The sequence below is a fragment of the Nycticebus coucang genome, chromosome 2, assembly GCF_027406575.1.
Source record: "Nycticebus coucang isolate mNycCou1 chromosome 2, mNycCou1.pri, whole genome shotgun sequence".
Taxonomy (NCBI): Eukaryota; Metazoa; Chordata; class Mammalia; order Primates; family Lorisidae; genus Nycticebus; species Nycticebus coucang.
Window position 1 is genome coordinate 43,363,800 of NC_069781.1, and position 27,456 is coordinate 43,391,255.

At 50.6% G+C, this 27,456-nt stretch overlaps 3 protein-coding genes across 10 annotated transcripts in view; 2 read left to right on the forward strand and 1 right to left on the reverse strand.

The window, feature by feature from the left end:
- TLN1 (talin 1) overlaps positions 1-2,192 on the forward strand; it is a 37,197-nt gene extending 35,005 nt beyond the window's left edge. For all 3 annotated transcript variants that reach the window (XM_053569024.1, XM_053569014.1, XM_053569032.1), the window contains 5 exons: positions 38-163; positions 584-646; positions 756-938; positions 1,374-1,502; positions 1,624-2,192. In XM_053569024.1, the coding sequence (XP_053424999.1) occupies positions 38-163; positions 584-646; positions 756-938; positions 1,374-1,502; positions 1,624-1,749 (627 nt within the window). In that variant the 3' untranslated portion in view covers positions 1,750-2,192. The remainder of the gene's footprint in view (positions 1-37; positions 164-583; positions 647-755; positions 939-1,373; positions 1,503-1,623) is intronic.
- Positions 2,193-10,337: 8,145 nt separating this feature from the next.
- On the forward strand, positions 10,338-18,781 carry TPM2 (tropomyosin 2). 4 transcript variants are annotated; one of them, XM_053569230.1, is made up of 9 exons: positions 10,338-10,681; positions 11,076-11,201; positions 14,731-14,864; positions 14,962-15,079; positions 15,177-15,247; positions 15,372-15,447; positions 15,956-16,018; positions 16,183-16,252; positions 18,646-18,781. In XM_053569230.1, exons 1-9 carry the CDS (start codon positions 10,568-10,570, stop codon positions 18,726-18,728), a joined length of 855 nt encoding a protein of 284 aa, XP_053425205.1. In that variant the 5' UTR covers positions 10,338-10,567; the 3' UTR covers positions 18,729-18,781. The 4 variants fall into 4 exon arrangements, with proteins under 4 accessions (XP_053425205.1, XP_053425190.1, XP_053425181.1 ...); XM_053569215.1 differs by lacking the exon at positions 15,372-15,447 and adding an exon at positions 15,699-15,774 and having other exon boundaries at positions 10,343-10,681; XM_053569206.1 differs by lacking the exons at positions 15,372-15,447; positions 18,646-18,781 and adding exons at positions 15,699-15,774; positions 17,648-17,957 and having other exon boundaries at positions 10,343-10,681.
- Positions 18,782-18,901: 120 nt separating this feature from the next.
- On the reverse strand, positions 18,902-26,276 carry CA9 (carbonic anhydrase 9). 3 transcript variants are annotated; one of them, XM_053569184.1, is made up of 11 exons: positions 25,793-26,212; positions 24,994-25,023; positions 24,579-24,749; positions 24,292-24,434; positions 24,118-24,210; positions 22,385-22,451; positions 21,084-21,241; positions 20,744-20,888; positions 20,598-20,624; positions 20,060-20,141; positions 18,902-19,514 (listed from the first exon to the last, which is right to left on the reverse strand). In XM_053569184.1, the coding sequence occupies exons 1-11, from the start codon at positions 26,202-26,204 to the stop codon at positions 19,508-19,510; spliced, it is 1,335 nt and encodes a 444-aa protein (XP_053425159.1). In that variant the 5' UTR covers positions 26,205-26,212; the 3' UTR covers positions 18,902-19,507. The 3 variants fall into 3 exon arrangements, with proteins under 3 accessions (XP_053425159.1, XP_053425141.1, XP_053425152.1); XM_053569166.1 differs by having other exon boundaries at positions 19,976-20,141; XM_053569177.1 differs by lacking the exon at positions 18,902-19,514 and adding an exon at positions 19,733-19,922 and having other exon boundaries at positions 25,793-26,276.
- Positions 26,277-27,456: the final 1,180 nt, after the last annotated feature.

The window sequence follows — 27,456 nt, forward strand, 5'->3', positions numbered from 1 at the left end:
TGCTTCTTTCTCTGCAATCTTTGTTTCTTTATTGTAGGAGGCAGATGAGTCCTTGAACTTTGAAGAACAGATACTGGAAGCTGCCAAGTCCATTGCAGCAGCGACCAGTGCACTAGTAAAGGCTGCATCAGCTGCCCAGAGAGAACTGGTGGCTCAAGGGAAGGTAAGTACTTAAGTACCCAAAAGAATGGGGACAGAGGGCAGCGCCTGTGGCTCAGTGAACAGGGCACCGGCCCCATATACCAATGGTGGTGGGTTCAAACCCAGCCCCAGCCAAACTGCAACAACAACAAAAAAAAAAATAGCTGGGCGTTGTGGCAGGTGCCTGTAGTCCCATCTACTGGGGAGGCTGAGGCAAGAGAATCGCCCAAACCCAGGAGTTGGAGGTTGCTGTGAGCTGTGATGTCATGGCACTCTACCAACGGTGATAAAGTGAGATTCTGTCTCTAAAAAAAAAAAAGAATGGGGACAGAGCAGCAGCTTTGTTGTCCATGCCCTGTTGTCCATGCCCATATCAGTAGCCTGCTAGGCTACAAAGTAAAGAGAGCATAGGTCTGAGCAGGCTCTCCGTCTTCCTCCACAGGTGGGCGCCATTCCGGCCAATGCACTGGACGATGGGCAGTGGTCCCAGGGCCTTATTTCTGCTGTGAGTATACAACACCCAACAGGTCTCTCTGAGTTTGAGAGACTTGAGAAGCTGGTGGGGGGTGGACCAGGGCAAGAGGTATATTTTAATCTAACTCTTCTTGCTTTAGGCCCGAATGGTGGCCGCGGCCACCAACAATCTGTGTGAGGCAGCCAACGCAGCTGTACAAGGCCATGCTAGCCAGGAGAAGCTCATCTCATCAGCCAAACAGGTAGCTGCCTCCACAGCCCAGCTTCTTGTGGCCTGCAAGGTCAAGGCTGACCAGGACTCTGAGGCAATGAAGCGGCTTCAGGTAAGTAACCCTGACCCATCCCATTGTCCTTTGTGCTGCACTGTTTTTTTTTTGTTTTTCTTGTTTTTTGTTTTTTGTAGAGACAGAGTCTCACTTTATGGCCCTCGGTAGAGTGCCATGGCATCACACAGCTCACAGCAACTTCCAATTCCTGGGCTTAAGCGATTCTCCTGCCTCAGCCTCCCAAGTAGCTGGGACTACAGGCGCCCGCCACAACGCCCAGCTATTTTTTGGTTGCAGTTCAGCCGGGTTTGAACCTACCACCCTTGGTATATGGGGCCGGCAGCCCTACCAACTGAGCCACAGGCGCCGCCCCCCTGTGCTGCACTGTTTTAAACTGTCACCCCTGAGATGTATGTTTCTGTGAGGAGGTTCAGGTACTGTCTCCAGTGGGACCCTACCTGAATTCTCAATGCATGTTTTCTCCCTATGCAGGCTGCTGGCAATGCAGTGAAGCGAGCCTCAGATAACTTGGTGAAAGCAGCACAGAAGGCAGCAGCCTTTGAAGACCAGGAGAATGAGACGGTGGTGGTGAAGGAGAAGATGGTTGGGGGCATTGCCCAGGTGAGCTTCGTTCAGACACTCTGAGGGACACTGTCAGGAGAGCAGTCTTGTTGCCTGTGCTGGTCCCAACCACCCTTTTGTACATACTTGCTGAGCTGAGTCCCCGACCTATATCCCTCAGATCATCGCAGCACAGGAAGAGATGCTCCGGAAGGAACGAGAGCTAGAAGAGGCACGGAAGAAGCTGGCCCAAATCCGGCAGCAGCAGTACAAGTTCCTGCCTTCAGAGCTGCGAGATGAGCACTAGGGAAGCCACTTCTATTTAACGCAGACCCAACCCAGAGACTATGCCTGCCACTACCAAAGCCTTCTGGGCTACCAGGGCCCAACCTGCCCAACCCTAGCACTCTCCCAAAGGCCTGCCAAACCCTGGCCCTGCCTAGTCCCACTGCACAGCCCCCATCCTCTCCCCAGTTCCAAGTGCCTTCATGCCCTAGGACTCCCCAAGTGCCTGCCCATCCCCAGAGTATTAACGCTCCAAGAGTATTATTAACGCTGCTGTACCTCAATCTGAACCTGCCAGGGCCCCAGCCCACTCCACCCTGCCAGCAGCTTCTAGCCAGTCCCACAGTCTCATCAGCTCTATTCATCCTTTTTTGATACTATTTACCCCTACCCCAGCTACCTATGGGGGCTGCAAGGTTGTAAGCCCCAAATAGGCCATCTTCTAATAAAGGTGATTCTTACCTATGGCCTCTGCCTGGCTTCATGAGGAAATGAGAGGTTCCTCCCAGGGTAGAGGAGGCGAGAGTGTGATTGAGTTCTGTTACTCAGCTTGATCTGGCTCAAAATGGGAGAGGAATAGATTAGCAGTCTGTCCCTTGAGGTCCTACCCTTCTCCTCATACCCAGATCCCTAAAGTCACTCTAGCTGGGAAGCTATGTCTGAGAAGTTGTACTCCTGGAGTCCTCCCACCTCACTGGCCTATACCTATACCTCACCAAGTGTCACTCTGCTTCTGGGACAGCAGCTGCCACGGCTCTTTGTGGCTACCAGGTCACTCTTCTTCCTAACTACTTAAGAGTACATGAATAAATCCAGTCCCTGGCCAAATTTGAATTTTCCAGAGCAGCTTTACTAAAAATAATAAACTTGTAAGACAGAAGTGTCTGAGCCTAAGAGACCTCTGGCCACAGAATGGGATGCTGTTAGCAAACAGAAAATCCAACCTGAAGCTCCCTCAAGCAGGTGCCACACAGGGTGCTCCCGTGTAGGATAGTGCTGGAAGGAAAAGAACAGGAAAAGCTTGACCCAGGTGCGAGGCTTTATACTACAAGAGTAGAGCTTCTCTGGTGGAAGGGAGGTGTTCCAGCAGCCCGGGTAGTCTGGAGAGTCAGTGAAAAGAGGCCACCAGGGAGGTGAGTGCTATGTGCTTACACTTCTGCATCCACCCTCCTCTGCCCACACTGCATGGATTCCCTGTCATCTCTTAGGTTGGCCGCTATTTTCATACAAGATTTTTTTAGCCAGCCCTGCTACTCAGTATATATTTCCTCAGTACTTCTCCCTCCAACTAGAACACAAATATTACCCATCTGCTACCACTCTGGTACCTAACACCTCTACTCCCACCCCATTAGAGTAAGTTTAAAGTCAATGGAATTACTTTGTCCTCCCCAGGGCAGCCCACTGGGTATAGTGCCAACTTCCTACCATCACTTCTGTCATCTGTGATTCATTCATTCAATATTTACTAAGCCATTCCTGTGCTAAGCACTGGAAACTTCAAGATGTATTATCGCTTCTCTGACACAGAAGATTGGCAACTCCAGTACATGGTGCTGTGGCCCCCTAATTCCAGCCAGATTCAATGTCATAGCCTCGTGAGTTGAGGACCTTGGATCCCTTCTATAACCTCCCTGACAAGTGGTAGTCTAGACTCTGAACTCCTCAGCTATGAGCCTAGGACAGCTGCTCACTCCCAATACCATTTTCCTGTCATGTCCTCAGACACCGTGACCAATCATGTAGCTCTCACTAGTGATGCTTTGGGAGCCTTATAGGGAAAGGCTCTAACACCCATTAAGCCAGCTTATTTTTTTTTTTTTTGTAGAGACAGAGTCTCACTTTATGGCCCTTGGTAGAGTGCCATGGCATCACACAGCTCACAGCAACCTCCAGCTCCCGGGCTTAAGCGATTCTCTTGCCTCAGCCTCCCGAGTAGCTGGGACCACAGGCGCCCGCCACAGCACCTGGCTATTTTTTTGTTGCAGTTTGGCTGGGACTGGGTTTGAACCCGCCACCCTCGGCATATGGGGCCAGCACCCTACTCACTGAGCCACAGGCGCCGCCCTAGGCCAGCTTTATTTTTTTTTTTTTTAGATAGAGTCTCACTTTGTCACCCTTCGTAGGGTACTGTGGTGTCATAGCTCACAGCAACCTCAAACTCTTGGGCTTAAGTGATCCTCTTGCCTCAGCCTCCCAAGTAGCTGGGACTACAGGTGCCCACCACAACACCTGTTTATTTTTAGAGACAGGATCTCACTCCGACAGAGGCTGGTCTCAAACCTGTGTGCTCAGGCAATCCACCTGCCTCGGCCTCCCAAGTACTGGGATTACCCATGTGAGCCACCAGGACTGCCCCCTAACTCAACTTCTTTAAGGTAGGCCTCAGGCTCAGCACCTGTAGCTCAAGCGGCTAAGGCACCAGCCACATACACCAGAGCTGGAGGGTTTGAATCCAGCCCAGGCCTGCCAAACAACAATGACAACTACAACCAAAAAATAATAGCCAGGTGTTGTGGTGGACGCCTGTAGCAAAAGAATCACTTAAGCCCGGAAGTTGGAGGTTGCTGTGAGCTGTGATGCCACAGCACTCTACCCAGGGCGACAGCTTGAGGCACTGTCTCAAAAAAATAAAGAATAAAAAATAAAAATAAATGAAGTTCTCGGACACTTAGGGATCCCCAAGACATTTTCAGGTCAAAATCATTTTCATAACAATACCAAGACATTATTTTCCTTTCTCACAATGTCAACATTTGCACTAACAGTACAAAAGTACTGGGGGATAAAACTGCCTTAGTACAATTCAAGGCAGTGGCTTCAAACTATACAGCCATTGTATTCTTCACTGCCATGCATTAGCAATTTAAGAAAAAAATACCATGCCGGAGGTGGTGGGTTCAAACCTAGCCCCGGCCAAAAAAAAAAAGAAAAAAATACCAACTTCACATTTAAGAATGTCCTTGATGAAGTCGTAAAAATGTATTAATTATATTAAAACTTAATCCTTGAGTAAATTGTCTCTCCAATATTTGTCTGAGAAGTTGGGGAGTAAAGCACTTCTGCTGCATACCAAAGTATGATGATTTTTTTGAAGAAAGAACTTAAGTGATTCTTTGAGTTGCAAGCTGAACTAGCTACTCTTTCATGGAATGTCACATTTACTAGAAAGAATGACCAACAAACTATGGTTTTCAGACTTGGGTATATGGTAGTCCTTCTCACAAAAAGGAACAAAGTTCAGAAAAATCACTTCAGAAGAATATGACAGTGTTTATTGTGAATGATTCAATTTGAGCTTTGTATCACTGAATTTTGTAAAACTTGTATTTGCCACCTTGTGTTTCTCTTTTTTTTTTTTTTGGCCAAGGCTGGGTTTGAACCCACCACCTGTGGCATACGGGACCGGCGCCCTACTCCTTGAGCCACAGGCGCTGCCCCCACCTTGTGTTTCATAGTTTCCCAAAATTCAAAACTTAGACTTTTCTTTTAAAGTCTATCATAATATTCAAGGAATAAGATTTTTAAAATAATGTTTAATGAAATGTGTCCACATTTGGAAGATCTGCACACCTCAGTGAATCAGCTCTTTCCAAATGACCAATGCATGATGTTACAAAATTATGTAAGGTTAAAACATTCAATCAAGGTGTGACCACAGACCAATAGATTTTTTGTTGTTGTTGTTGTTGTTGTTGAGACAGGGTCCCACCCTATGCCCCTGAGCAGAGTGCAGTGGGCATGGTAGCTCACCAGCAACCTCAGACTCAGGCTGTGGGCACCCCGCTGCCTCAGCCTCCGGAAGCCACTGGGATTACAGGCGAGCGGATTACAGGTGCTGAGTTTTTCTATTTTTTTTTTCATGAGTCTGGGTCTCACTGTCGCTCAGGCGAGTCTCGAACTCCTGAGCTCAAGCAATTCTTCCTCCTCAGCCTCCCACAGTGCCGGGATTATAGGCATGAGCCACCGTGCCCGGCTAGACCAATGGATTTTAACATAGTACAAAAAGGTCATCGATATGGTTTCAAGTTCCACATTGCAACCAACTCTTAAGAAACTACCATGTGTCAAGTTTTGGTGTAGTAGCAAAGAAAGATATCCAGAATTATGTAAAAAAAAGCTGTAACAGTGAGATTCTCTCTTCTAACTATGTATCTATTTCCAGGCTGGACTTTCTCCATATATAGTACTTCAAACAAACCAACATGTAGAAACAGATTAAATGCAGAAGATTTTGAGAACCCAGCTGTCCCCTGTTAAGCCAGATATTAAAGAGATTTGCAGCAAGGCATGGAGGCTCACACCTGTAATCCCAGCAACTAGGGAGGCTAAGGCTGGAGGATCCCCTTGAGCTCAGAAGCTCTACGCTGCTGTGAGCTACAATCATGCCACTGCATTCTAGCCTGGATGACCCTATCAAAAAAAGAAAAAGATTTGCAAAGATGTAAAATCATTGTACATAAGTAAGTAAATGTAAAAACTCCAATTTGGGAAGTGAAAATATAGTCACTTTTCATTTAGTGTTATTTATGTTAACATGGTTAATGTGTAATGGGCTTATTTTCTTTTCTTAAATTTTTATTTATTTATTTAATTATTTTGAGACAGAGTCTCACTTTGTTGCTCAGTAGAGTAGTAGAGTCCCATGGCATCATAGCTCACAGCAACCTCAAACTCTTGGGCATAAGCAATTCTCTTGCCTCAGCCTCCCAGGGTAGCTGGGACTACAGGCACCCGCCACAACGCCCAGCTGTTTTTTATTTTATTTTTTTTTATTTATTTTTTTTTTTTGTAGAGACATAGAGTCTCACTGTACCGCCCTCGGGTAGAGTGCCGTGGCGTCACACAGCTCACAGCAACCTCCAACTCCCGGGCCTACGCGATTCTCTTGCCTCAGCCTCCCGAGCAGCTGGGACTACAGGCGCCCGCCACAACGCCTGGCTATTTTTTTGTTGCAGTTTGGCAGGGGCTGGGCTTGAACCCGCCACCCTTGGCATATGGGGCCCGCGCCCTACTCACTGAGCCACAGGCGCCGCTCCCAGCTGTTTTTTAGAGACGAGGTCTCATTCTGGCTCAGTCTGGTCTCGAACCTGTGAGCTCAGGCAATCCACCTGTCTCAGTCTCCCAGAGTGCTAGGATTACAAGTGTGAGCCACCACACCTGGCCTTGGCTTATTTTCATTTTTAACAAATTAATAACTATTTTTTTTTTTTTTTTTTTTTTTTGTAGAGACAGAGTCTCACTGTACTGCCCTCGGGTAGAGTGCCGTGGCGTCACACGGCTCACAGCAACCTCTAACTCTTGGGCTTACGCGATTCTCTTGCCTCAGCCTCCCGAGCAGCTGGGACTACAGGCGCCCGCCACAACGCCCGGCTATTTTTTTTTTTGTTGCAGTTTGGCCGGGGCTGGGTTTGAACCCGCCACCCTCGGCATATGGGGCCGGCGCCCTACTCACTGAGCCACAGGCGCCGCCCAATTAATAACTATTTTAAAGCGTTCTCAGTTTCCATTTTAATATGGCAAGTATTGCTATCTATAACCCACTTTGTAAAAGCTCTTTGGGATCTGCAATAATTTTTTTTCTTTTTTGAGAGAGTCTCAGTCACCTTCAGGAGAGTGCTGTGGTGTCGTAGCTCATAGCAACCTCAAACTCTGAAGCTCAAGAGAGCCTCTTGCCTCAGCCTCCCAAGTATCTGGGACTACAGGCGCCTGTCACAATGCCCAGCTAATTTTATTTTTTGTAAAGACAGGGATCTTGCTCTTGCTTAGACTGGTCTTGAACTCCTGAGCTCAAACAATCCACCTGCCTCGGTCTCCTAGAGTGCTAGTATTACAGGCATGAGCCATCACACCCAGTATGAATGTAAGGAATTCTAAGACCAAAAGATTTGAGAGCCATGCTAGATCCATACCATGTTAATATATTTGTGGACTCTGACAGTGATGCATAAAAAGCTCACTTGACAAATATTTATCAAGTGCCAAGTCTATGCTTGATGCTATGCTAGGCATAGGGGATTCAGAATTGAAACAATAGTCCCTCTTTTGGAGGACTCAGACCAGTGGAGGGGACAACAGGTACAAGGACAGTTGAGAGTGACAGGTGGTACCAAGAACGTGCACCGGATCAGGTGGAGGAGGTGGGCTGGGACATGGCCAGGGAAGGATTCCCAGAAAAGCTGACACCTGATCTGAGCCTTAAAGGCCACCAGGAAGCCTAGGGGAAGGGCATTTAGGAAGAGGGAACAGGGCGGCGCCTGTGGCTCAGTGAGTAGGGCGCCGGCCCCATATGCTGAGGGTGGCGGGTTCAAACCCAGCCCCGGCCAAACTGCAACAAAAAAATAGCCGGGCATTGTGGCAGGTGCCTGTAGTCTCAGATGCTTGGGAGGCTGAGGCAAGAGAATTGCGTAAGCCCAAGAGTTAGAGGTTGCTGTGAGCCATGCGACACCACGGCACTCTACCCGAGGGCGGTACAGTGAGACTCTGTCTCTACAAAAAAAAAAAAAAAAAAAGGAAGAGGGAACAGAATGCATAAAAACGGGGAAGCTTTGAGAAAAGTACAGCTATTTCCAGCTCTTGTACGTAGCTGAGCAAGAATGCAGCATGAAGTACAAGTCTGAGTACTGGGGGTGAAGTTGGGAATAAAAGGAGATGAGGTTAGAGAGGTAGGCAGGGGCCAAAACAAAGGCCCTTCTATACCATATTAAGAAATGTGGATATTTTCTCCTCAAAGGGGGCAGGGAATAGGGAGGCACTTGAGAGTATTTTAAATCCTATGAGCATTTTTTTCTTTTTTTTTTTGAGACAGTCTAACTACATCGCCCTCAGTAGAGTGCTGTGCCATCACACCTCACAGTAACCTCAAACTCTTGGGCTTACATTCTCTTGCCTCAGCCTCCCAAGTAGCTGGGACTACAGGCGCCCGCGACAACGCCTGGCTATTTTTGTTGTTGTAATGGTCCGTGTTGTTTAGCAGGCCTAGGCTGGGTTCGAACTTGCCGGCTTCTGTGTATGTGGCTGGCGCCCTAGCCGCTGAGCTACAGGCGCCAAGAGCCCAGCATTAACTTTTTAAAAGGTCTTTGGCAGCAACATGGTGGGAGGACTGAATGAATGAATGACTTGGGGGGACCAGAAATAAAACCACAAAAGACCTAGACAAGGAAGTAACACAAGAAGCTGCCCAAGGCAAGCCCAGAGCTGACTGTGTGGAGGAATCCAATTTGTAGGAAGCAGAACCTCCAGGATTAAGTGGAGAAGTGGAGGGCGGGTACCACTTAATAACCCCAGGGCTGTAGCATAGGCTATTGGGTGGATGAAATGTCTTTCACGGAGTTTGGGGAACCCTTCGAGGTCGGGCGAGGTTGTTCCACGTGTATCTAAGCAGATCTGAGCACATTTCCGCGGCCTAGGGATCCCACCCGGCCCAGCCCCGCAAGCAAACTCCAGGCCTCCCACATCTCTGCGCCCTGGGGCCCAGGCAAACCGCTCTCTCCCGAGTTCCTCGGTCGGGTCTCTCCCCCCTCCCCCTCCTCCCGGGGGGCTCTCTACTTCCTCTCCCCATACCCCCCACCCCACCCCAAAAGAAAATGAAAACAAACAGCCTCACGCCCCGCGTCTCAAGACTTTCCGACCCGAAGACCCGGCTTTTGCTGGCCTAGGTCGAAGGGGATCTCACCCCAGAATCCCGACGCCCGGCGGCTCAGTTCCGCTCGCCCCCTACCTTCTCCGCCCCAGCCTGGCCCCGCCTCTCCACGGGGAAATATCCCAAAAAAGGGCAGAAAAGAAAATTTGGCGTAACGTTGTCCCATAGGGGAAGAGACGAGAGTCCGCTGGGAGAAGGAAAGGATAAGGGAGAGCGCGCGGGGGAAAGAGGGGAAGCGAAAGCTGGAGCCAGTGGGGGAGCGGGCCGAAGGGGCGGGGGGTAACGGGGGCAGAAAGGGACTTGGCGAGGGGTAAGTGGGAGTAGGGGCGGAGAGCGCGCACCGGATCCTAACCTGCGTGGAAAACATGCAGGGTACGTGGGGGGCGGGGCAGGCGGGACGCGGAGCCGGGTCCGCAGCCGCCCTGGCTCACCGAGGAGGGGCCTGGCTCTGGGTGCAGGGACAGGGGCTGCGAAGGGAAGAGAGGTCAGGCCCGCCCTCGGGGACAGCAACCTGGGGCTCTGGGCTGTCCTCCTGCTTCAGTGTACCAAGCCCCCAGTGAGACTCCGCCATCACCACCACGTCAGTAACGCGAGCCTAGGACTCGGGGTAAACTGAGGCACTCGAACCGCGGAGAAGCTCCGCCTCCCAAGAGACATTTAAGCCGGGGGGATTTGCAGGAAACTTCTAAATTAAGGGCAGCGGCTGCTCCAGCTGAGGGGGGGGACACGTCAGTCCCTGCGCCAGGGCAGCTGCCGTGAGCTCACGCCCCAAAATAGCCTTAGGGGCCCCAGCCGCAGCTGCCACTGGGCCCGACTGTCAGTCAGCCCCCAGCCTGAGAATCCCCTCCCTTCTGTAGCACCAGCTTTTTCCAGCCGACGGTCTGCAGCTTTCCCCTCCGACGGCTGGCTAGCGGGGTGGGGTGGGGTGGGGCTCCAAAAGGGGCGGGCCCTAAGGGGTGGGCACAGGGGGCGGCCGCGCCCCCCGGCCAGGCTGTGCTTCTGCCCCTACAAGGTTTGGGCCGAAGTGGGGGAGGGTCCTGGTACCCGGCTCCGCCCGGTCCCTCCCAAGCCTTTTAGGCACCCGCGGCTGGGATATCCCAATCCCGCTCGGTCCTCCTCATCCGCCACCCGTGCGCCTAGTCCTCGCAGCCAGCCTAGTCCTCACTGCCTGCCAGCCGGCCCACCCCCCACCGCAGCCATGGACGCCATCAAGAAGAAGATGCAGATGCTAAAGTTGGACAAGGAGAATGCCATCGACCGCGCTGAGCAGGCCGAAGCAGACAAAAAGCAAGCTGAGGACCGCTGCAAGCAGGTGGGGCCATGCGCCCAGCGCAGCCTGCCCTCCCCTACCGAGGTTGGGGTGGACTTGTTCCCTCTGTCTCCGAGCCTTGGGCCTTCTCGTTAAGGCTTCTCCCACCCAGTGTGAGGTCTGGGCCTTCACAGTACTCTCGGACCCCTGGCCATAGCCACACTTCACATCTTACCCACCATAGCCTGGAGAGCCCCAGTCCCCTGCAACTTGAAGCTTCTCCTGTCCCCCAATCAGGTCCCCCAACCCCCTTTACTGGGCTGTCTCTCATCTGTTATCCCCCTCTCTGTCCAGCAGCCTTCAAATATCTCTTGCTGCCCCCCTACACACACTCCTGCCTCCTCTCTGGGCCAGGGCCCCCACCCTGTCTCTGCTGACAAAGCCCCCTCTCTCCCAGCTGGAGGAAGAGCAGCAGGCCCTCCAGAAGAAGCTGAAGGGGACAGAGGATGAGGTGGAAAAGTATTCTGAATCCGTGAAGGATGCCCAGGAGAAACTGGAGCAAGCCGAGAAGAAGGCGACGGATGTGAGTGTGGACTTGGAGGACCGTGGGAGGAGTTAGTGCACTGGGGAGGGCCCTCTTTAGGCATGGGAATCTGGGGAGAAAGAGACATAGGACCATAGAAATGGTTTCCTCTCAGTAATCAGGGCCAGAGCAAGCTTACACAAGTAATCCAAGACAGTGGATAAATCAAAACCACCTACCACTTCCCCCAGAAGACTTAGCCTTGTAATTCTGTTTGGGTCCAGCTTTTAAAATACACAGTGATCAAGCAATGAGTCATTGTAGGGTGGGTGGTATAAGAATTTACCATCTCCCTCAGTTAATCTTGCAGCTGAAAATGGAGACTGCAGCTAGATTTGGGGTTGTGGAGACGTGGGTGTGAGGTACTCTTGAGCAGGAGAAAAAAGACGGGGCCCAACTTGAGTTATGGCCCTAAGGGGCCACTAGAAATTCCCTGGCCTTGACCTCTGGCTCCAATAGCCCTGCTGTGCACTGGGGCCCCAGCTCAAGTTCTGTCGGCTCCTAATGTACCCTCATTAAGCTGTCAGCCTCAAGAACACACCAGGCCACAGGGCAGAGGAACAGGGCCATAAATGCCAAAGCTGCTACTTTGGCAGGGCCTGCTCACCCTGAACCCCAACCAGACTTCTCTACTTCCTACCATTCCTAACCCCCACCCTAAGAAGGGAGAATGGCCAAATGGCTTTGGATATGTAACTTTCACCATTCTCTGCCTCCATTTCCCCATCTGCCTGCCACCCATGATTATTTTAGGATGATCGTATGGGGGAATTAGCATAAAGCATGATCCGAACATCAGAGATGACATTACAGTTTATCATTCTCCCTGTTCCCCAGCCCCCCAGGGTTGGGCTTCTCTGACCTCCAGCCTCCAGTTTTGGTTCTCCACTGGCCTTGGCACTTGGGAGGGAACTGACCTGCAGCTGCTAGCAAAGACAACCATGGGCATCTGACACTCTATAAATAACCAAGGCCCAGTGCAGCTGGAGGCAGGACTGGAAACCCAAGGAGCTGGGTGGGGGTTGGAGGGGAGGGGGGGCAGACAGGGCCAGAGCTGGGGAAGCAGAGCAGCAACAGTGCCAGCAGCAGATAGGAAAGACTGCCCAAACATACCGTGTGACCTTGAACCCAGCACTTAATTTACATGGTGCCTCAGTTTCTCCTTTCTCTCTTGCTTCCCATTTGTCCAGTGAGGACAGTAATATCTATCCTATGCTTAGAGAATAGTATCCATAACTGGGAAGAGCTTGAGGAGCAGGAATTGGCAATATCAGTCCCATACAAGGATCCCAAGACTCCCCAATCTTTGAGTCATTTGTTCCCCTACCATCGCGAAGAGTTTTATTTTACAGTCTCATCCTTTTCTAGAGTAGTCCTTACTTCGCCCCCAGAGTTATTCTTCCCAACCCCCAATGCTGTCCCCAGAATCCTTCCACACTGAGTCATCCGGCCCTGTGCCCATGATGGGCTCTTGTCGCTCTAGGTGGCCAAGCTCCAGGTGACTTTATCACCTGGAGGACAAGCTAAGTCTACTTTCTATATATGGTGCTGTGTTTCTCCTGTCATACTGTGCCACCCGGACCTGTTTTCCACACCCTCTGCCCCAGTGCTGCTACCCAATTCCTTCTCCACTTACTTTTACCCCTACCCTGGTCATTTCTCTTTTCCAGTCTTAAATCTCAGGGTCTCTTTGTCTTTGTTTTTGAGAGGGAGACAGGGATACTCTAATGTTTATGGAGTATGGACTTTGTGCAGGCAATATGCTTGGTGCTTTCTGCATATTGTTTTACTATTTCCAAAACTTGGCTCATGATCAGAATCATTCGGAAGCTTTTCAAAAGAGAGAGACGATTTCCAAGCACCCACCCTGGAGTTATTAATTCAGTGGATCTAACATGTTTGATTTTATGAGCCTCCCAAATGGTCTTGTTGATCAGTCAAGTGTTAGAAGGACTGCATTATCTCAGAACAGCCCTGAAAAGAAGGAACTGTTATTGTTTTTTTTTTTTTTGAGACAGAGCCTCAAGCTGTCGCCCAAGGCTGAGTGCTGTGGCATCACAGCTCACTGCAACCTCCAACTCCTGGGCTCAAGCGAGTCTCTTGCCTCCAACTCCCAAGTAGCTGAGACTACAGGCATCCGCCACAGCGCCCGGCTATTTTTTGGTTGCAGCTGTAATTGTTGTTTGGCGGGCCCAGGCTGGATTTGAACCCACCAGCTCAGGTGTACGTGGCTGGCGCCTTAGCCACTTGAGTCACAGGTGCTGAGCCTGTAATTGTTAATTCCAATTTATTAAAAAGGAAACCTGAGGCTTAGAGACCCTAAGTTGCCTAGGGTCATGCAGTGGCTGAGCCATGGCTCACAGACAGCATTCTGACACAGAGCCAAATTGCTTTGCTTCTCTGATTTTACTTTTTTTTTCTTTTTTTGTGGTTTTTGGCCAGGGCTGGGATTGAACCCACCACCTCCAGCATATGGGACCAGCACCCTACCCCTTTGAGTCACAGGTGCCACTCCAGTTCTCTGATTTTACTTTATTCTGAACTCCAAACTGCTTTGCTTCTCTGATTTTACTTTATTGGTGCCCACCTTGCTCTGCCCTCTCATTTTCCCAGTGTATGATCAGTTTTGAGGTCCTTTTCCAAAACTTCCCATGGTTTTGCCTCCATATTTGCCTCCATAAGACCAGGGGCTGAGTATCCATCCCTCACACTGTGCCTGCACTGCCCCAGCTGTCTCCTGGCCCTGGCAGGAAGCCACTTGCTTGTCCCAGTGATGGATGTCTCCTATAGGCCTGGTTTGCCTTGCTGGGAATTTGCCTGGCAGCTGGTGACATCACTGAGCTTAATTCTGTGATTGGCTAGTCTTTTTTTTTTTTTTTTTTTTTGAGACAGAGTCTTACTTTGTCACCTCGGTAGAGTGCTTTAGCATCACAGCTCACAGCAACCTCAAACTCTTGGGCTTAAGTGATTCTCTTGCCTCAGCCTCCCAAGTAGCTGGGACTACAGGCGCCCACCACAACGCCTGGCTATTTTTTTGTTGCAGTTGTCATTGTTGTTTAGCTGGCCTGGCAGGGTGTGAACCTGCCAGCCTGGGTGTATGTGGCTGGTGCTGTGACCACTGTTCTATGGGTGCCAAGCCTTGATTGGCTATTCTTGGTGGCAGTCAAAATTGGTTGGCTTGAATCTTCCCCATCACCTCCCTTGGGCCAGGCTTTACTGTGACCAGATCAGAGGTACCTGAGAACCTGGTCTCAGCACTTGGAGTGCTCTCACAGGGCACAGAGGGCCTGTGTGCAGATAACCATGCACAGTGCCAGAAGAGGCCCTATAGCAAGCAGTAGGGCTTGTCAAGGAATGCATGTTTTTGGCTGGAACACAGTCTGGACAAAAGATGGTCACTGGGAAATCAAGGAAAAAATAGGTCGAAAGTCTAGTAGCCAGGAAGCTGAAGTTCTTTCTGAGAAGTCTTGCCATCCTCAGGAGCCTCACTGATTCTCATTCTTTTTGCCCACTGCCCTCTGACCCACAGGCTGAAGCAGAAGTGGCCTCCTTGAACCGCCGCATTCAGCTGGTAGAGGAGGAGCTGGACCGGGCGCAGGAGCGCCTGGCCACAGCCCTGCAAAAGCTGGAGGAGGCTGAGAAGGCAGCTGATGAGAGTGAGAGGTGGGCAGGGGTCCCTGTGGGGGATAGCCAGGGAGCGGGGAGGGATCCTATCTCTTCTAGTCCTGAATGCACAATCACTCCTCTCCCTGCCTCTCAGAGGAATGAAGGTCATTGAAAACCGGGCCATGAAGGATGAGGAAAAGATGGAGCTACAGGAGATGCAGCTGAAGGAAGCCAAGCACATCGCCGAGGATTCAGACCGCAAATACGAAGAGGTGACAGCCCTGCTTCGCTTCCTTCTCACTCCCTAGCCCTGGACACCTCCAGTCATTCACCAATGATCCACTCTTTCTCTCTTCCACTTCCCCCCAGGTGGCCAGGAAGCTGGTGATCCTGGAAGGAGAGCTGGAGCGCTCAGAAGAGAGAGCTGAGGTGGCTGAGAGGTAAAGATACCCTGGGGTAACAAGTGAAACTCTGCCTGGCCTTTTGCACAGTGGGGAGGCAGTGTCCCAGACTTGGAGACACAGGGACAGGTCTTGTCCTCTGACCCCCAACTGCTGCCCTCAGCCGAGCCAGGCAGCTGGAGGAGGAACTTCGAACCATGGACCAGGCCCTCAAGTCCCTGATGGCCTCAGAGGAGGAGGTAGTGACCTCTCTGGACGTTTCTAGGCAATGGTGCCTTCTCTTGGCTCACCTTTTCTTTCATCTCAGCATCTCAGGCTGCTCTCTCACCTCCTGAGGGTCAGGAAGGGCCTGTGGCTTCCAAACTCTGCCTACTGTCACTCTCACAACCTTGCTCTTCTCTTCTCTCCTCCACCCCTACCCCACTGTGTCATTTCCGCTGTCTGGCCTCACTGTACCCCTACACCTTGCCCCACCACACACCCCCTGCAGTAAATGTGGGGACCTAGAGGAGGAGCTGAAAATTGTTACCAACAACTTGAAATCCCTGGAGGCCCAAGCGGACAAGGTAGAGGGGGGCAGAAGGGCAGTGAGGATGGGGTCCTTCAGGGAAGGGGTGAAGGGCCCATTCAGGAAGGGGTGGGGTGTTCAATGGAGGCAAAATCATGAGGAATCTGTGCAGTTAGTGAAAAAATGAAGGATTTGTGGAGGCAATGTACTTACTGATGGCATGTGTCTGTTCCTAAAAGTATTCCACCAAAGAAGATAAATATGAAGAGGAAATCAAACTGCTGGAGGAGAAGCTGAAGGAGGTGAGAGTTCTCTTCTAGTACCCAGTCTTCCTTCAAGCCACCCTCATCTCTGCCAGAGACCACCAGTGGCAGGGAGTGTAGGGATAGGGATGGGAGAGAACGTTGACCAGTGATCTTAAGGCCTAATTTTTTTGCCACTTCTCTCATCCTGCCTTTACTCCCAGGCTGAAACCCGAGCAGAATTTGCTGAAAGGTCTGTGGCAAAGCTGGAGAAAACCATTGATGACCTAGAAGGTAAAAGAGATACTTCTTTATACACCCAAACGTTTTTTTTTTTTTTTTTTTGGCCAGGGCTGGGTTTGAACCTACCACCTCCGGCATATGGGACCGGCGCCCTACTCCTTGAGCCACAGGCGCCGCCCCACCCAAACGTTTTTAAGTAGGTCTACTTCCTCCATGACTGTCTGCCCCTTCTCGCCCCATTTTATTTGCCACCAATAAACTAGAATTGGACCACCTAGGACTCCACAGACTCCAGGGGGTATGACTACAATTCAAATTCAAGTAATTGTAGCTGGACACTCACATCAGCTCTAGTACTTCTCAAGCTCTCAGCTCTTGAATGCATGAGAAATATCCAGAGAGTTTTTCTTTTTTTTTTTTTTTTGTAGAGACAGAGTCTCACTTTATGGCCCTCGGTAGAGTGCCGTGGCCTCACACAGCTCACAGCAACCTCCAACTCCTGGGCTTAAGCGATTCCCTTGCCTCAGCCTCCCAAGTAACTGGGACTACAGGCGCCCGCCACAACGCCCAGCTATTTTTTGCTTGCAGTTCAGCCGGGCCGGGTTTGAACCCGCCACCCTCGGTATATGGGGCCGGCGCCTTACCGACTGAGCCACAGGCATCGCCCATCCAGAGAGTTTTTCAAATACAAATTCCTGAATCTTTCTCCAAAGTGATTGCCGACTTTGGGTTGGAGACTTTGTATTTCTATCCAGCTCTCTGGTAATGCTGTTTGTTCTCAGGCCACACTCTGAAAAGCACTAATTTAGATAACCCCATCTCCAAGTGTAGCACATTGGACTAACATTACAGAGACTTTATAAAATAGAGAGCTATTTGATTTAACATCTAGGTTGCATGACAACATCAGTGGAAAATACTATTTTAAGCTAGATTTGATGAAAACGATCATCCAGATATTTGTTAAGTCTGTGACTATTTCCATTATTAACAGTGTTGTGACAAAAGGTGCCTTTCTGTGCCTATCTATTCTATGACAAAACTTTAACTTTCCCACTTCTCTTGCTTCCAGTCTTCTCAGGCAAGCGTCAATTTTATCTCCAAATTTAGGATGGTAACCCTGTCTGGCTTCAGCACCCTTCCTCTCCTCCTTAAGCAAACACTCCTGCTTGTCTAGAGCAGAGTGCCCCAGGTCCCTGGGGAGGCAGGAGCTCCTGGGGAGAGGACCAATTTGGGTTACAAAGAAGGATAAAATAGAGGGGGGAAGGAAGAAACTCAGACAGCTGTCCAGCCTGTTCTCTGGCCTGTCTCTTTCATTCTTTCTGTCCACCACTCTCTGATCTTTTCTCCTCCTTCCATTTCCCCTCCCTCCTTCCTTCCTTTTCTCTTTCCCTCCATTCCCTCTCCCCACACTCCCACCTGGTCCCCCTTCCTTGGACTCCCCAGATGAAGTCTATGCCCAGAAGATGAAGTACAAGGCCATCAGCGAGGAGCTGGACAACGCACTCAATGACATCACCTCCCTCTGAGCTACACTCCAGTGTAGCCACCCCAGCCCTTTTTCTCCTCTCCTTTCCATTCTCTCTGTGGGAAAGGGGAAGCAGGAGGAACAAAAATTACCAACATCGCACAGCCAGGCTGGGACCAGCCTAGGGAGAGCTCCCATCATACCCACTTCCCACTCTGGCACTGGCTTCATCCTTCTACCTACCACATCCTCCACCCCTCTTTGCTGCCTAATAAATTCTGAACTTGGTCTCCACGCTGTTTTCCTGCCCTCCAGAGAGCACTTCTATCACCACCATAAAGCACATTCACTCTTGTATACCCTGGCTGTTAATCAACACCCCCCCATCTTGTGACATGGCCTCCACATTGAAACCCTTCTGCATAGCTCTCCTGGTTTGTTATGCTCTGACTCTCTCTGTTGCATGTGGGCATGTGTGACCCCACACACACACACCCTGTGCCCATCGCTGACCCTGGAGCGCTTAGCTGGGCATCCAGAATCAAGCAGAAGGATTGGAAGGGAAATGGGGTAGTGAGGTACGAGGGGCCTGGAATGAAATCTGGAAAACTGTTGGATATCAGCAACATGGGGCTTTCAACTGCAGCTGCAGGTCTGTTTTCTGCCTCAAGTCTGTCTGTCTGTCTGTCCCTTCCTTTCCTGGCTCAGTCTTTGTCTTTCCTTCTGTTTCCCACTTTCTCAAACCTTCTAAAAAGCGTAAATTAGTTGATGACTCAGGTCCCCCATCCCACCTCCATTACCCTGAGGCATTGAATGAGGCATCTGTGTCCTGTTCCCCTCATCTTGGTCAGTCCATCATGTGCCCATGAGGTCCTTGGATTCCCTGAATGCCATGTCCTGTGTCTCCTAACCTACTCTGTGTCTATGTGTTTATTTCCCTCCCCTCCCTCTCCTTACGTACTGCTTCCCCTCACAGAGACCTTGGCCAGTGCCAAGGAGGAGAACGTGGAGATTCACCAGACCCTGGACCAGACCCTGCTCGAACTCAACAACCTGTGAGAGCCGGCTATAGTTATTGCCCCAACCCAATAAAACTGATGTTACTAGCATCATGGGGCCCTGTAAGCCTTTCTTTGTTGCTGGTGATGGAGTTAAAAGGACCCCTGAATGAGCAGGGCCTGGGCCTTTGCTCTGTGACAGGATGTCCTTTCTCATGGCAGCTGTGGGGTAGAAGCACAGGGCTCACTGCGGAGGGATTGTGGACAGGCGTTGTGAAGCAGACAAGACCGACGGGGCTGGGGGACATCCTAGCCCTAACTCCCTGGAAGGCAAAGGAGCTGCCATCCGCTACACTGCCTCATTCCAGTGCATTCTGAAGGCAAAAATAGAAGACGTGACACAGGTTTTACTTGAGCAGGGTGAAAACTCAGAAGCCTCTGTGTGGTTTTAAGTCTACAGGCTGTAGTCTTCCCCACTCCCAACACATACACGTACACACGCAGCTGCACACACAAAGAGCCATTGCAATAATTTCAGTCATTTCTTTCCCCTTTCTGATAACATTTGTGGTAAACAGAATGATATCCCTCCAAAAATGTCCACATTCTAATCCTGTGAAATGTCATCTTACAAAGGAAAGGGACTTTGTGATTAAGCTAAAACTTTGTGGTAGGGAGATTATCCTGGGTTATCTGGGCAGGCCCAGCGTGGTCACAAGCATTCTTATAAGAGGGAGGCAAGAAGGTCAAAGGCAGTAAGTAGTAGGGGATGTGACAATGAGAGCAAGAGGCTGGAGTGATGCATGGAAAGAGTCAGGAACCAAGGAATGCAGGTGGCTTCTAGAATCTGAAAAGGGCAAGGAAAATTGCTAGTCTCAGAGCATTTACAGGAAACTGGCCCTACCAACATAACTTTAGCCCATTAGATTTATTTTGGACTTAGGAACCTCCACAACTAGAAGAGAATACATTTGCATTACCACTAAATTGGTGGTAATCAGAGCAGCAATAGAAAGTTCATATACCATCCTTCTGATCTGAGAAACAAAAGCGATTTCCACGTACTTTATCAGAAATATTTATTTTAAAAAATTCTTTGGAGGTTGAAAAGGAAGTGGTATAATGGGCAGGGCAGGACAGTTTCCAGCTCCCCCTCAGATTCCTCTAGCTGGCTTATCTGTACATTCTCCAAGTTCAGGCACCAGTCTCAGCGACCTCTGCTGGATGGTAGCTAACAACTGCTTTGGTCCCACTTCTGTGGGTACACAAGGGAAGCCTAGTCAGAAAACTGGCCCAGGATGAGCTCACGTGTGTGCAGTGTGCACGAAACTTGGTGTTCTGGACTCCACAGGGGCTGGGGGGTCGTGCTTGAGGGAGGAGTCAGTATAATACCTGTGCTGCCTTCTCATCTGCACAAAGAGGGTGATGATGGTGACAGCAAAGAGGAGGCCAAAAACCAGAGCCAGGATGTCACCTGGGAGGAGAGAGAAGGCTACTTCAGGGAGAGAAGGGTCCATGGGGCTCCCTCAAAGCCTGCTTCAGTATACCTGCAATCCCTGCCCCAAGTTCTCAGGTAGCCTCCCATGTCTCAGTCTCTGGAAAAGGATAGCTGAGGGATAGGGGTGGATACACAGGAATGGACGAGTGTTTGAAGCCTCTTTCCTCTTAAGATATGCACCATTTTTCCTTCCTGAAAGCTAAGTCAAAGTGCTGTTTGGAGAAAGGAATGCTAAGAGATTTCTGGAACTTCATTCTGATCAGCTAAGTCTTGGGGACAATGTGGGAGTCCCTCACCCCCATCATCAGACTCAGAATCATATTGGGATTTGAGTTTGTTCTGCAGCAAAGGAGAGGGAATAGAGATGATCCTGACTATCCCCTGGGAGGGGTGTCTCCCAGTAAAAGGGCAGGAGGAGGGGCACAGACTCACCAGCAGCAAAGCAGGAATTCAGGTGGACTGCACAGAAAAAGAAGACAGAGCCACACTGTGATCACCAGTGACAGAAATTGGCTCAAATGAAGACACATGGGAGGGTGAGGAATCTGTGCCTGAGGGGACACCAGACAAAGCAGTACCTGGCTCAATGGTCTGAGGATTACTGTCCACTTGAGCAGGGAAAGAGGCCTCAATCACTCGCCCATTCAAAGGCTGTGTCGCTCGGAAGTTCATCTGTAACCGGGAGTCACTGGGTCCCCATAGGGAGCCAGAGAGCATGTGGAGCTGGGAAGTGGGTTGGGGGGAATCAAGGCATGAAAGGAAACAAGGGTCCCAGGCCTTCTCAAAGCCAGCACCTCAGGCCACTGCTCTCTATCCCCCATACCCCCTAGACCCACCTCCTGGATTTCTTCATTCTCTTCATCTCATCCTACATCCCCTCTGCCCCACAACCCCCTGTCAACACCACCCCAACCCCACCTGCTTAGCACTCAGCTTCACTGTCTGGTTGAACACAGTCCAGATGACCCCCTGGGCACAGGGAGGTGTGGTCAGAGACCCCTCATATCGGAAGTAGCGGCTGAGGTCAGAGGGTAGCAGTGCAGATATGTCCAGTCCTGGGACCCAAGTCTCTGAGCCTGTGGAGAGGACCTGTATTGGGGTCTCATCTACATTGTGCCCCTAGAAGCTTCTAGGTATAGGGATATAGTTTCATCTCCCAGGACCAAGTTAACTCAAGTCCCTGAGACACTTCTTCACTAAGTGTGTCCTTTCCCATACATAAGATGAAAGCAAAGACTTTCAGAGAAAGCAAAGGACTTTGAGGCCAAAGTCCTCTCCCTGTGTCTTTACTCTTCCTGCATACTGCCACAACAGGCTGGACTAGAGATTTTTTTGGAGACAGAACCTCAAGCTGTTGCCCTGGGTAGAGTGCAGTAGCATCACAGCTCACAGCAACCTCCAACTCCTGGGCTCAAGCAATTCTCCTGCCTCTGCCTCCCACGTAGCTGGGACTACTGGCGCCCACCACAACGCCTGGCTATTTTTTTTTTTTTTTTTTGGTTGCAGCTGTCGTTGTTTGGCAGGCCCAGGCTGGATTCGAACTGCGAGCTCAGGTGTATGTGGCTGGCGCCTTAGCCGCTTGAGCCACAGGCGCTGAGCCTGGACCAGAGATTTAAGTACAGAGTGAATTAAAAAGGGAAAATGAGGGGCGGTGCCTGTGGCTCAAAGGAGTAGGGTGCTGGCCCCATATGCCGGAGGTGGCAGGTTCAAACCCAGCCCCAGCCAAAAACTGCAAAAAAAAAAAAAGGGAAAATGAGTGACATAGCTTATAAATAAATATGAATATTTAATAACTATACAAAACAGATACAAGAACTCCAAGGTTCTTTTAGTTTAACAAAAACCTAAAGGTCTAGTAAAGTTAGTGAGGTATAAAATGACCTAGAGTGACTGAGAAGGGAAAGATTTCCAATAAAAGTCAAACTATTTGATGCTTATGAAATAGAAGTAGACAGCTCTCAGAAAGTTTAGCTCTTCAGACTTAACCTCAGAAATTCCAAAGTTTTTAATCTTTTTTTTGGTATTTGTTTGGTCTTTAACCAGAAAGCCTATTTTGGGCAGCCAGCCTGGGCCCTTTTGGCTCTGTCAGCTTTGCAGTCATTATCATAATAAAGGCCAAAAAACACTCCAACCCTCCCACATGGGAGGGAGCCCACTTCCAGCCTCAGGCTCCCCAGGGCAATTCTTTATGAACTAGGGGGCCAGACCAAAAAACTGACCTTCTTCAGCGATTTCTTCCAAATGTGACAGCAACTGCTCATAGGCACCGTTTTCTTCCGGGCCCTCCTGAGGGATGACAGTGTAAAACAGATTAATCAATACCAGGGAGGTCGGAACTTCCTGGAAGTTCCCTAGTCCTCTCTCATTCCTCAGCTCTGAGAATGCTAGGGGAACATAAAATCTCATGTATCGTTACTCAAAGTCTATTTACTCTTGCTGTGCAAACTAATACACTTGGGGAACTGATTTTCTTTCTTTCTTTTTTTTTTTTTTTTTTGTAGAGACAAGAGTCTCACTTTATGGCCCTTGGTAGAGTGCCGTGGCCTCACACGGCTCACAGCAACCTCCAACTCCTGGGCTTAAGCGATTCTCTTGCCTCAGCCGCCCGAGTAGCTGGGACTACAGGCGCCCGCCACAACGCCCAGCTATTTTTTGGTTGCAGTTTGGCCAGAGCCGGGTTTGAACCCACCACCCTCGGTATATGGGGCCAGCGCCTTACCGACTGAGCCATAGGCGCCACCCTGGGGAACTGATTTTCTACAGCCAGCTGGAGGGGAGGAGGGAGAGGGGACACTTTACTAGGATACTAGGTCCTCAATGACCTGGGCCTGACTAGCATTATACAGTCTCATTCACCGTTACCTCCACACACTCCATGATCCCTACCAGAAAATCATGATACACCTTTATATTCATGTTACTTCTGCATTGACCTTAATAATACACACGTTTGACTTTTGGAGTGAGATCCTGACATACTACTTCTGAGGCACCTCTCACAACTTTGTGCTCTGTGGTTAGCACTAAGCCTGGCAGTGATCCTGGCAGGTATCTCACCACCTCTTCACGTTATTGGCCTCCTAGAATCTTCGAGTGTGTAGCCTTGATTATTAGGGCGCAAAGAGGTCACTATATACTGCATTTCACAAAGAGAAAATGAGGGATCATTGGAGAATTAGAGAATTACTCTTTCTGATGTCCAGACTACTGTATCTGCCATTCCCCAAATAGGCCATATTCTGAGTCTTCGCACACACTGTTCCATGTGGCACACTTCCTTTTCTTTCTTTCTTTTTTTTTTTTTTGAGACAGAGTCTCATTCTGTTGCCTCAGGCTAGAGTGCAGAGGCATCAGCCAGCTAGCTCACAGCAATCTCAAAAGCCTGGGCTGGAGAGATTCTCCTGTCTCAGTCTCCAGAGCAGCTGAGACTATGGGCACCCCTGCACAACAGCACAGCTAGTTTTTCCATGTTTTGGAAGAGACGTAGTCTTGCTCTTGTTCAGGCTGGTCTTGAACTCCTGAGCTCAAGGGATCCTCCCTCCTCGGCCTCCCAGAGAGCTAGGACTACAGGTCTGAGCCACCGCATCCGGCCTAAACACTTCCTTTTCCTCCTCACCTCCTCAATGGTGGTGAGTGAAGGAGTTGCACCTCCTCTCTCACCACCATTTTTACTCCGCGTCCTTTTTATAGGGCATGTTATGTTAGCCTCCGCTACTGGCTGTGGACTCCCTAAAGGCAATAACCTAGGCCTTTGAATCCTTGTTGTAGCCCAATGCCTGGTTCACGGTAGGTTTTGAATAAATAAACCTAGTAAGTGAATGAGGATGATAGCCCGGGGACCAGGGTGAGCATGCTGGATTAGGGTATGATACGGTAAGACCGCTGAGTCCAGGAGCTGAGTCCATGAGCATGGAGAAGCAGGGAGTTGGAGTCGGTGTCCAGGGTCTGGTACCTGCAGAAAGGCGGCCAACACGGCTAGGCCTCCTGGGCGCCCCAAGGCCTCGTCAATTTTGGTAAATGCGGTGCTGAGGTGAACCACATGGATCTGGAAAGGACGCAGGGGTAGGAGCAGGCCAGATCTTCGGCCCCTCCCCTCCCCTGTGCCCCTACTCAGCTCCGTGCTCACCTCGGCAGGGAAGTGGCGGCCGTCAACGGTGTGCTCTGAGCCTGGGCGCCCTGGAGCCCCCCAGTGCAGATGCAGCTGCAAGGCCCTGTACTCCTGCCCAGGACCCAGGGCCATCTGTAGCCCGGGAGGCAGAGTCAGCTGCACTGGGTGAAAAGAGGCAGGTGAGCCAGGCCCCGCCCCGGAGGGCACCGAATCCCCAAGCACCACCCCGCCTGTTGCACTCCGGAGGCTGCGCCCCATCCCAAGTAGCTCGCCGCTTCCCTGAGCTTCCTCGGAGCTCCGCTCACCAGTGTGGCCATTGTTGCGCAGGCGCAGTTCTGGGAGTGGCGGGAGCTCGAAACCCAGGAGTTCCAGGGGTCGCAGGGCGGGGCACGCCACGGCGAGCTGGGGGCAAATATCTACCGGGGACTGAAAGCGGCCTGCGCAGGCTGGGGACACCTGGGGCCAGGGCGGGTCTCCTGGGGTGAGAGAGTGCGGTGAGGTAGTCTGATAACTAGATCAGGAACTTCTAGGGAACCCGGGTGAAAAAAGTGATGGGGTGGAGTCAGGAGGCTTCGGAGCGGGAAATAGAAATCGGGGATGTGGGCGGGGACAGGCAGCGGACTGTGGCTGAGGCGCCCAGGACCCCAATTCGGGGATGGTTGGGCAGATCAGCAGAGCTGGGTTCCGAGGTTGGGTCTGTGTAGGGTGTGGGTGTCTCACCTCCATAGCGCCAATGACTGTGGTCATCGCCTGCATAAGTAAGGATGAACAGGCGGATCTTAGAGCCCAGTCCCTTCCCTGGGACGGGAATGGGTAGGACCCTCTTAGAGACTGAGATTTGCAAACTCAGATGCCTTAACAGGGCACAGAAGGTAACATGCTTGAAGCTGGGCAGGTGTAACGCACAATAGACTGTAACCAAAGTTACACCACACCTGGTTAGGCCACGCAGCACTCTTCGCAGTTTGCAACCACTGTCTTAGGGTCTGTAAAGTGAGTGGGACCTCAATCCCGAGGCCCAAATCAGTAGACCATCTTTCCTTTCTCCCTCACTCCTCTCTCCTCCCTGCTGATCCCTCTGCTCTATCTAGTCCACAACTCCTTTCTCAAAGTTCCTGGCTTGGGAGTCCAGATGCCAGGTCCCTCTACCTGCTGTTTCCTTCTTTTTATGTCTCAATTTCCTCATTGCAGACTTAAGACACTATAAGCTTTTCCAGATCGTCCTCTGGTACCCTCTCCATTGCCCGGTCTTTCCTCCTCTTTTCCCTTCACACTCTTTTTTCCCTCTCTCCACCTATTTTTTTCTCTTTCTCCCTCCTTCTTCTTTCCTATCTCTTGAGGCCCATTTTCTCTCCGCATCTATCCCCTTCTAGCTCTTAGGGTAGTGGTTTGGGAGTTCCTGGGAAGGATTGCTGTCAGTGTACAGGCTCCTCTCCTTCCCTGGATGGTCACTGCCTGGGCCAGGGCATGGGGAAGGAAGGCATGAACCTCCTAGATTTGGAGGCAGATGACCACTTACCTTTCTTGTCCCTTTGGGCATTATTCTGGGGGCCTTGAGTATCTCTGGGAACCTCAATAGTAGGTAGATCCTCTAACTTCAGAGAGTCTTCTTCTCCTGGTTCAGGCTTAACTTCAGGTGGATCTTCCTCTTCAAGTGGATCCTCATCTCCAAGTGGATCCTCCTCTCCAGGGGGATCCTCTTCACTGGGCAGATCCTCCTTACCCAGTGGGTCGTCTTCTCCAGATGAACCTCCTCCGATGGAGAAATCCCCCTGCATCTGGAGCATGCTCTGGGGACGGACAGGCACCAGGAGCAGCAGTGACAGCAGCAATTTCACAGTAAGGCCTGAGGCAGGGGCGGGAATCAGCAGAGGGAGCCAGGGGCTGGGGCACAGGGGAGCCATGTGGCTGACTGCGGGGTGTCCCAGCATACCGTGTGGACGGGTTGTACGTGCATTGGAAACAGGAGCCGGGTGGGGGAGGAGCAAGCCTGGAGGGGAGCAGGCTGACTCACAGAGTGCACTTTTGTAGAGATGGAGCCAAAGTCCCACAGGTCTGTCTGGCCCTGTGCCCCCTCCCCATACTAAAGCCTGAATGGGGGTGGAATGAGGGGCAGGTGTGTGCACAGGTAGAAAGTTATCAGGGGTCACGAGTTCAGCTTGGAACCCAAGGCACCACCTGGCACAGTACAGGTTCTCCCTGGCACTACCAGGTTGCTTGCCAGCTAGCCTCAGCTAAGCCTGGCCTGCTTCCCAGCCCCTGAAAGAGAAGGAGAAAGACAGAGGAGCTGGGCCCCTGTATCCTCTAGTGAGAGGGAAAGCAGCCCATATACACACATGGCCAGCCCAGCCAGGGAGAAGATAAAGAGGTAGGATAAGCTGCTAGGGAAGCTGAGGGTGAGTTATGTAGGCGAGTAGGTGGAAGGCAAATTTGAGCTTGAATAAAAAAACTGAGTATATGTATGAGAAGAACTCTGCTGGATTTTACCTAAATGTGTATTTTTGTCATAATATTCCCCTGCTCAAAAACCTTCATTGGCTCCCCACTACCCACTGCCTATCAAAATATGCACATTTTGTCCTTCTGACTTCCAAGTCCTTTCTAAAACTTACCCAAGAGACCTTTCCATCTTATCTCTGAGTCTCCCTCATAGTCCAGCCAAATTAAACTATTTGTTTTTTCTTCAAACCTTTTTACCACCTTTGTTAATCTAGTTCTTGCTCTCTGGAATTCCATTCACTCTTGCATTCCAACAAATATTTATTTAGTACCTACCATATGTCAGGCACTGGGCTATGGACTAGGGCTATGTAAAAGAATAAGAGGGCCGGTGCACAGGCTCACACCTGTAATCCCAGCATTCTGGGAGGTCAAGGCAGGTGGATTGCTTGAGCTGAGGTGTTCAAGACCAGCCTGAGCAAAAGTGAGACCCTGTCTCTAAAAATAGCTGGACGTTGTGGTGGGCATCTGTAGTCCCACCTACCCGGAGGCTGAGGCAAGAGGATCTCTTGCGCCCAAGAGTTTGAGGTTGATGTGAGCTATGATGCCCCGGCACTCTATTGAGGGTGACAAAGTAAGACTCTGTCTCAAAAAAGAAAAAAAGAAAGGGAAAAGAATAAGACCCAGTCCCAGCCCAAGGAGCTCATAGTCTAGTGGGTGAGGGCAGACATTATCATGATACTG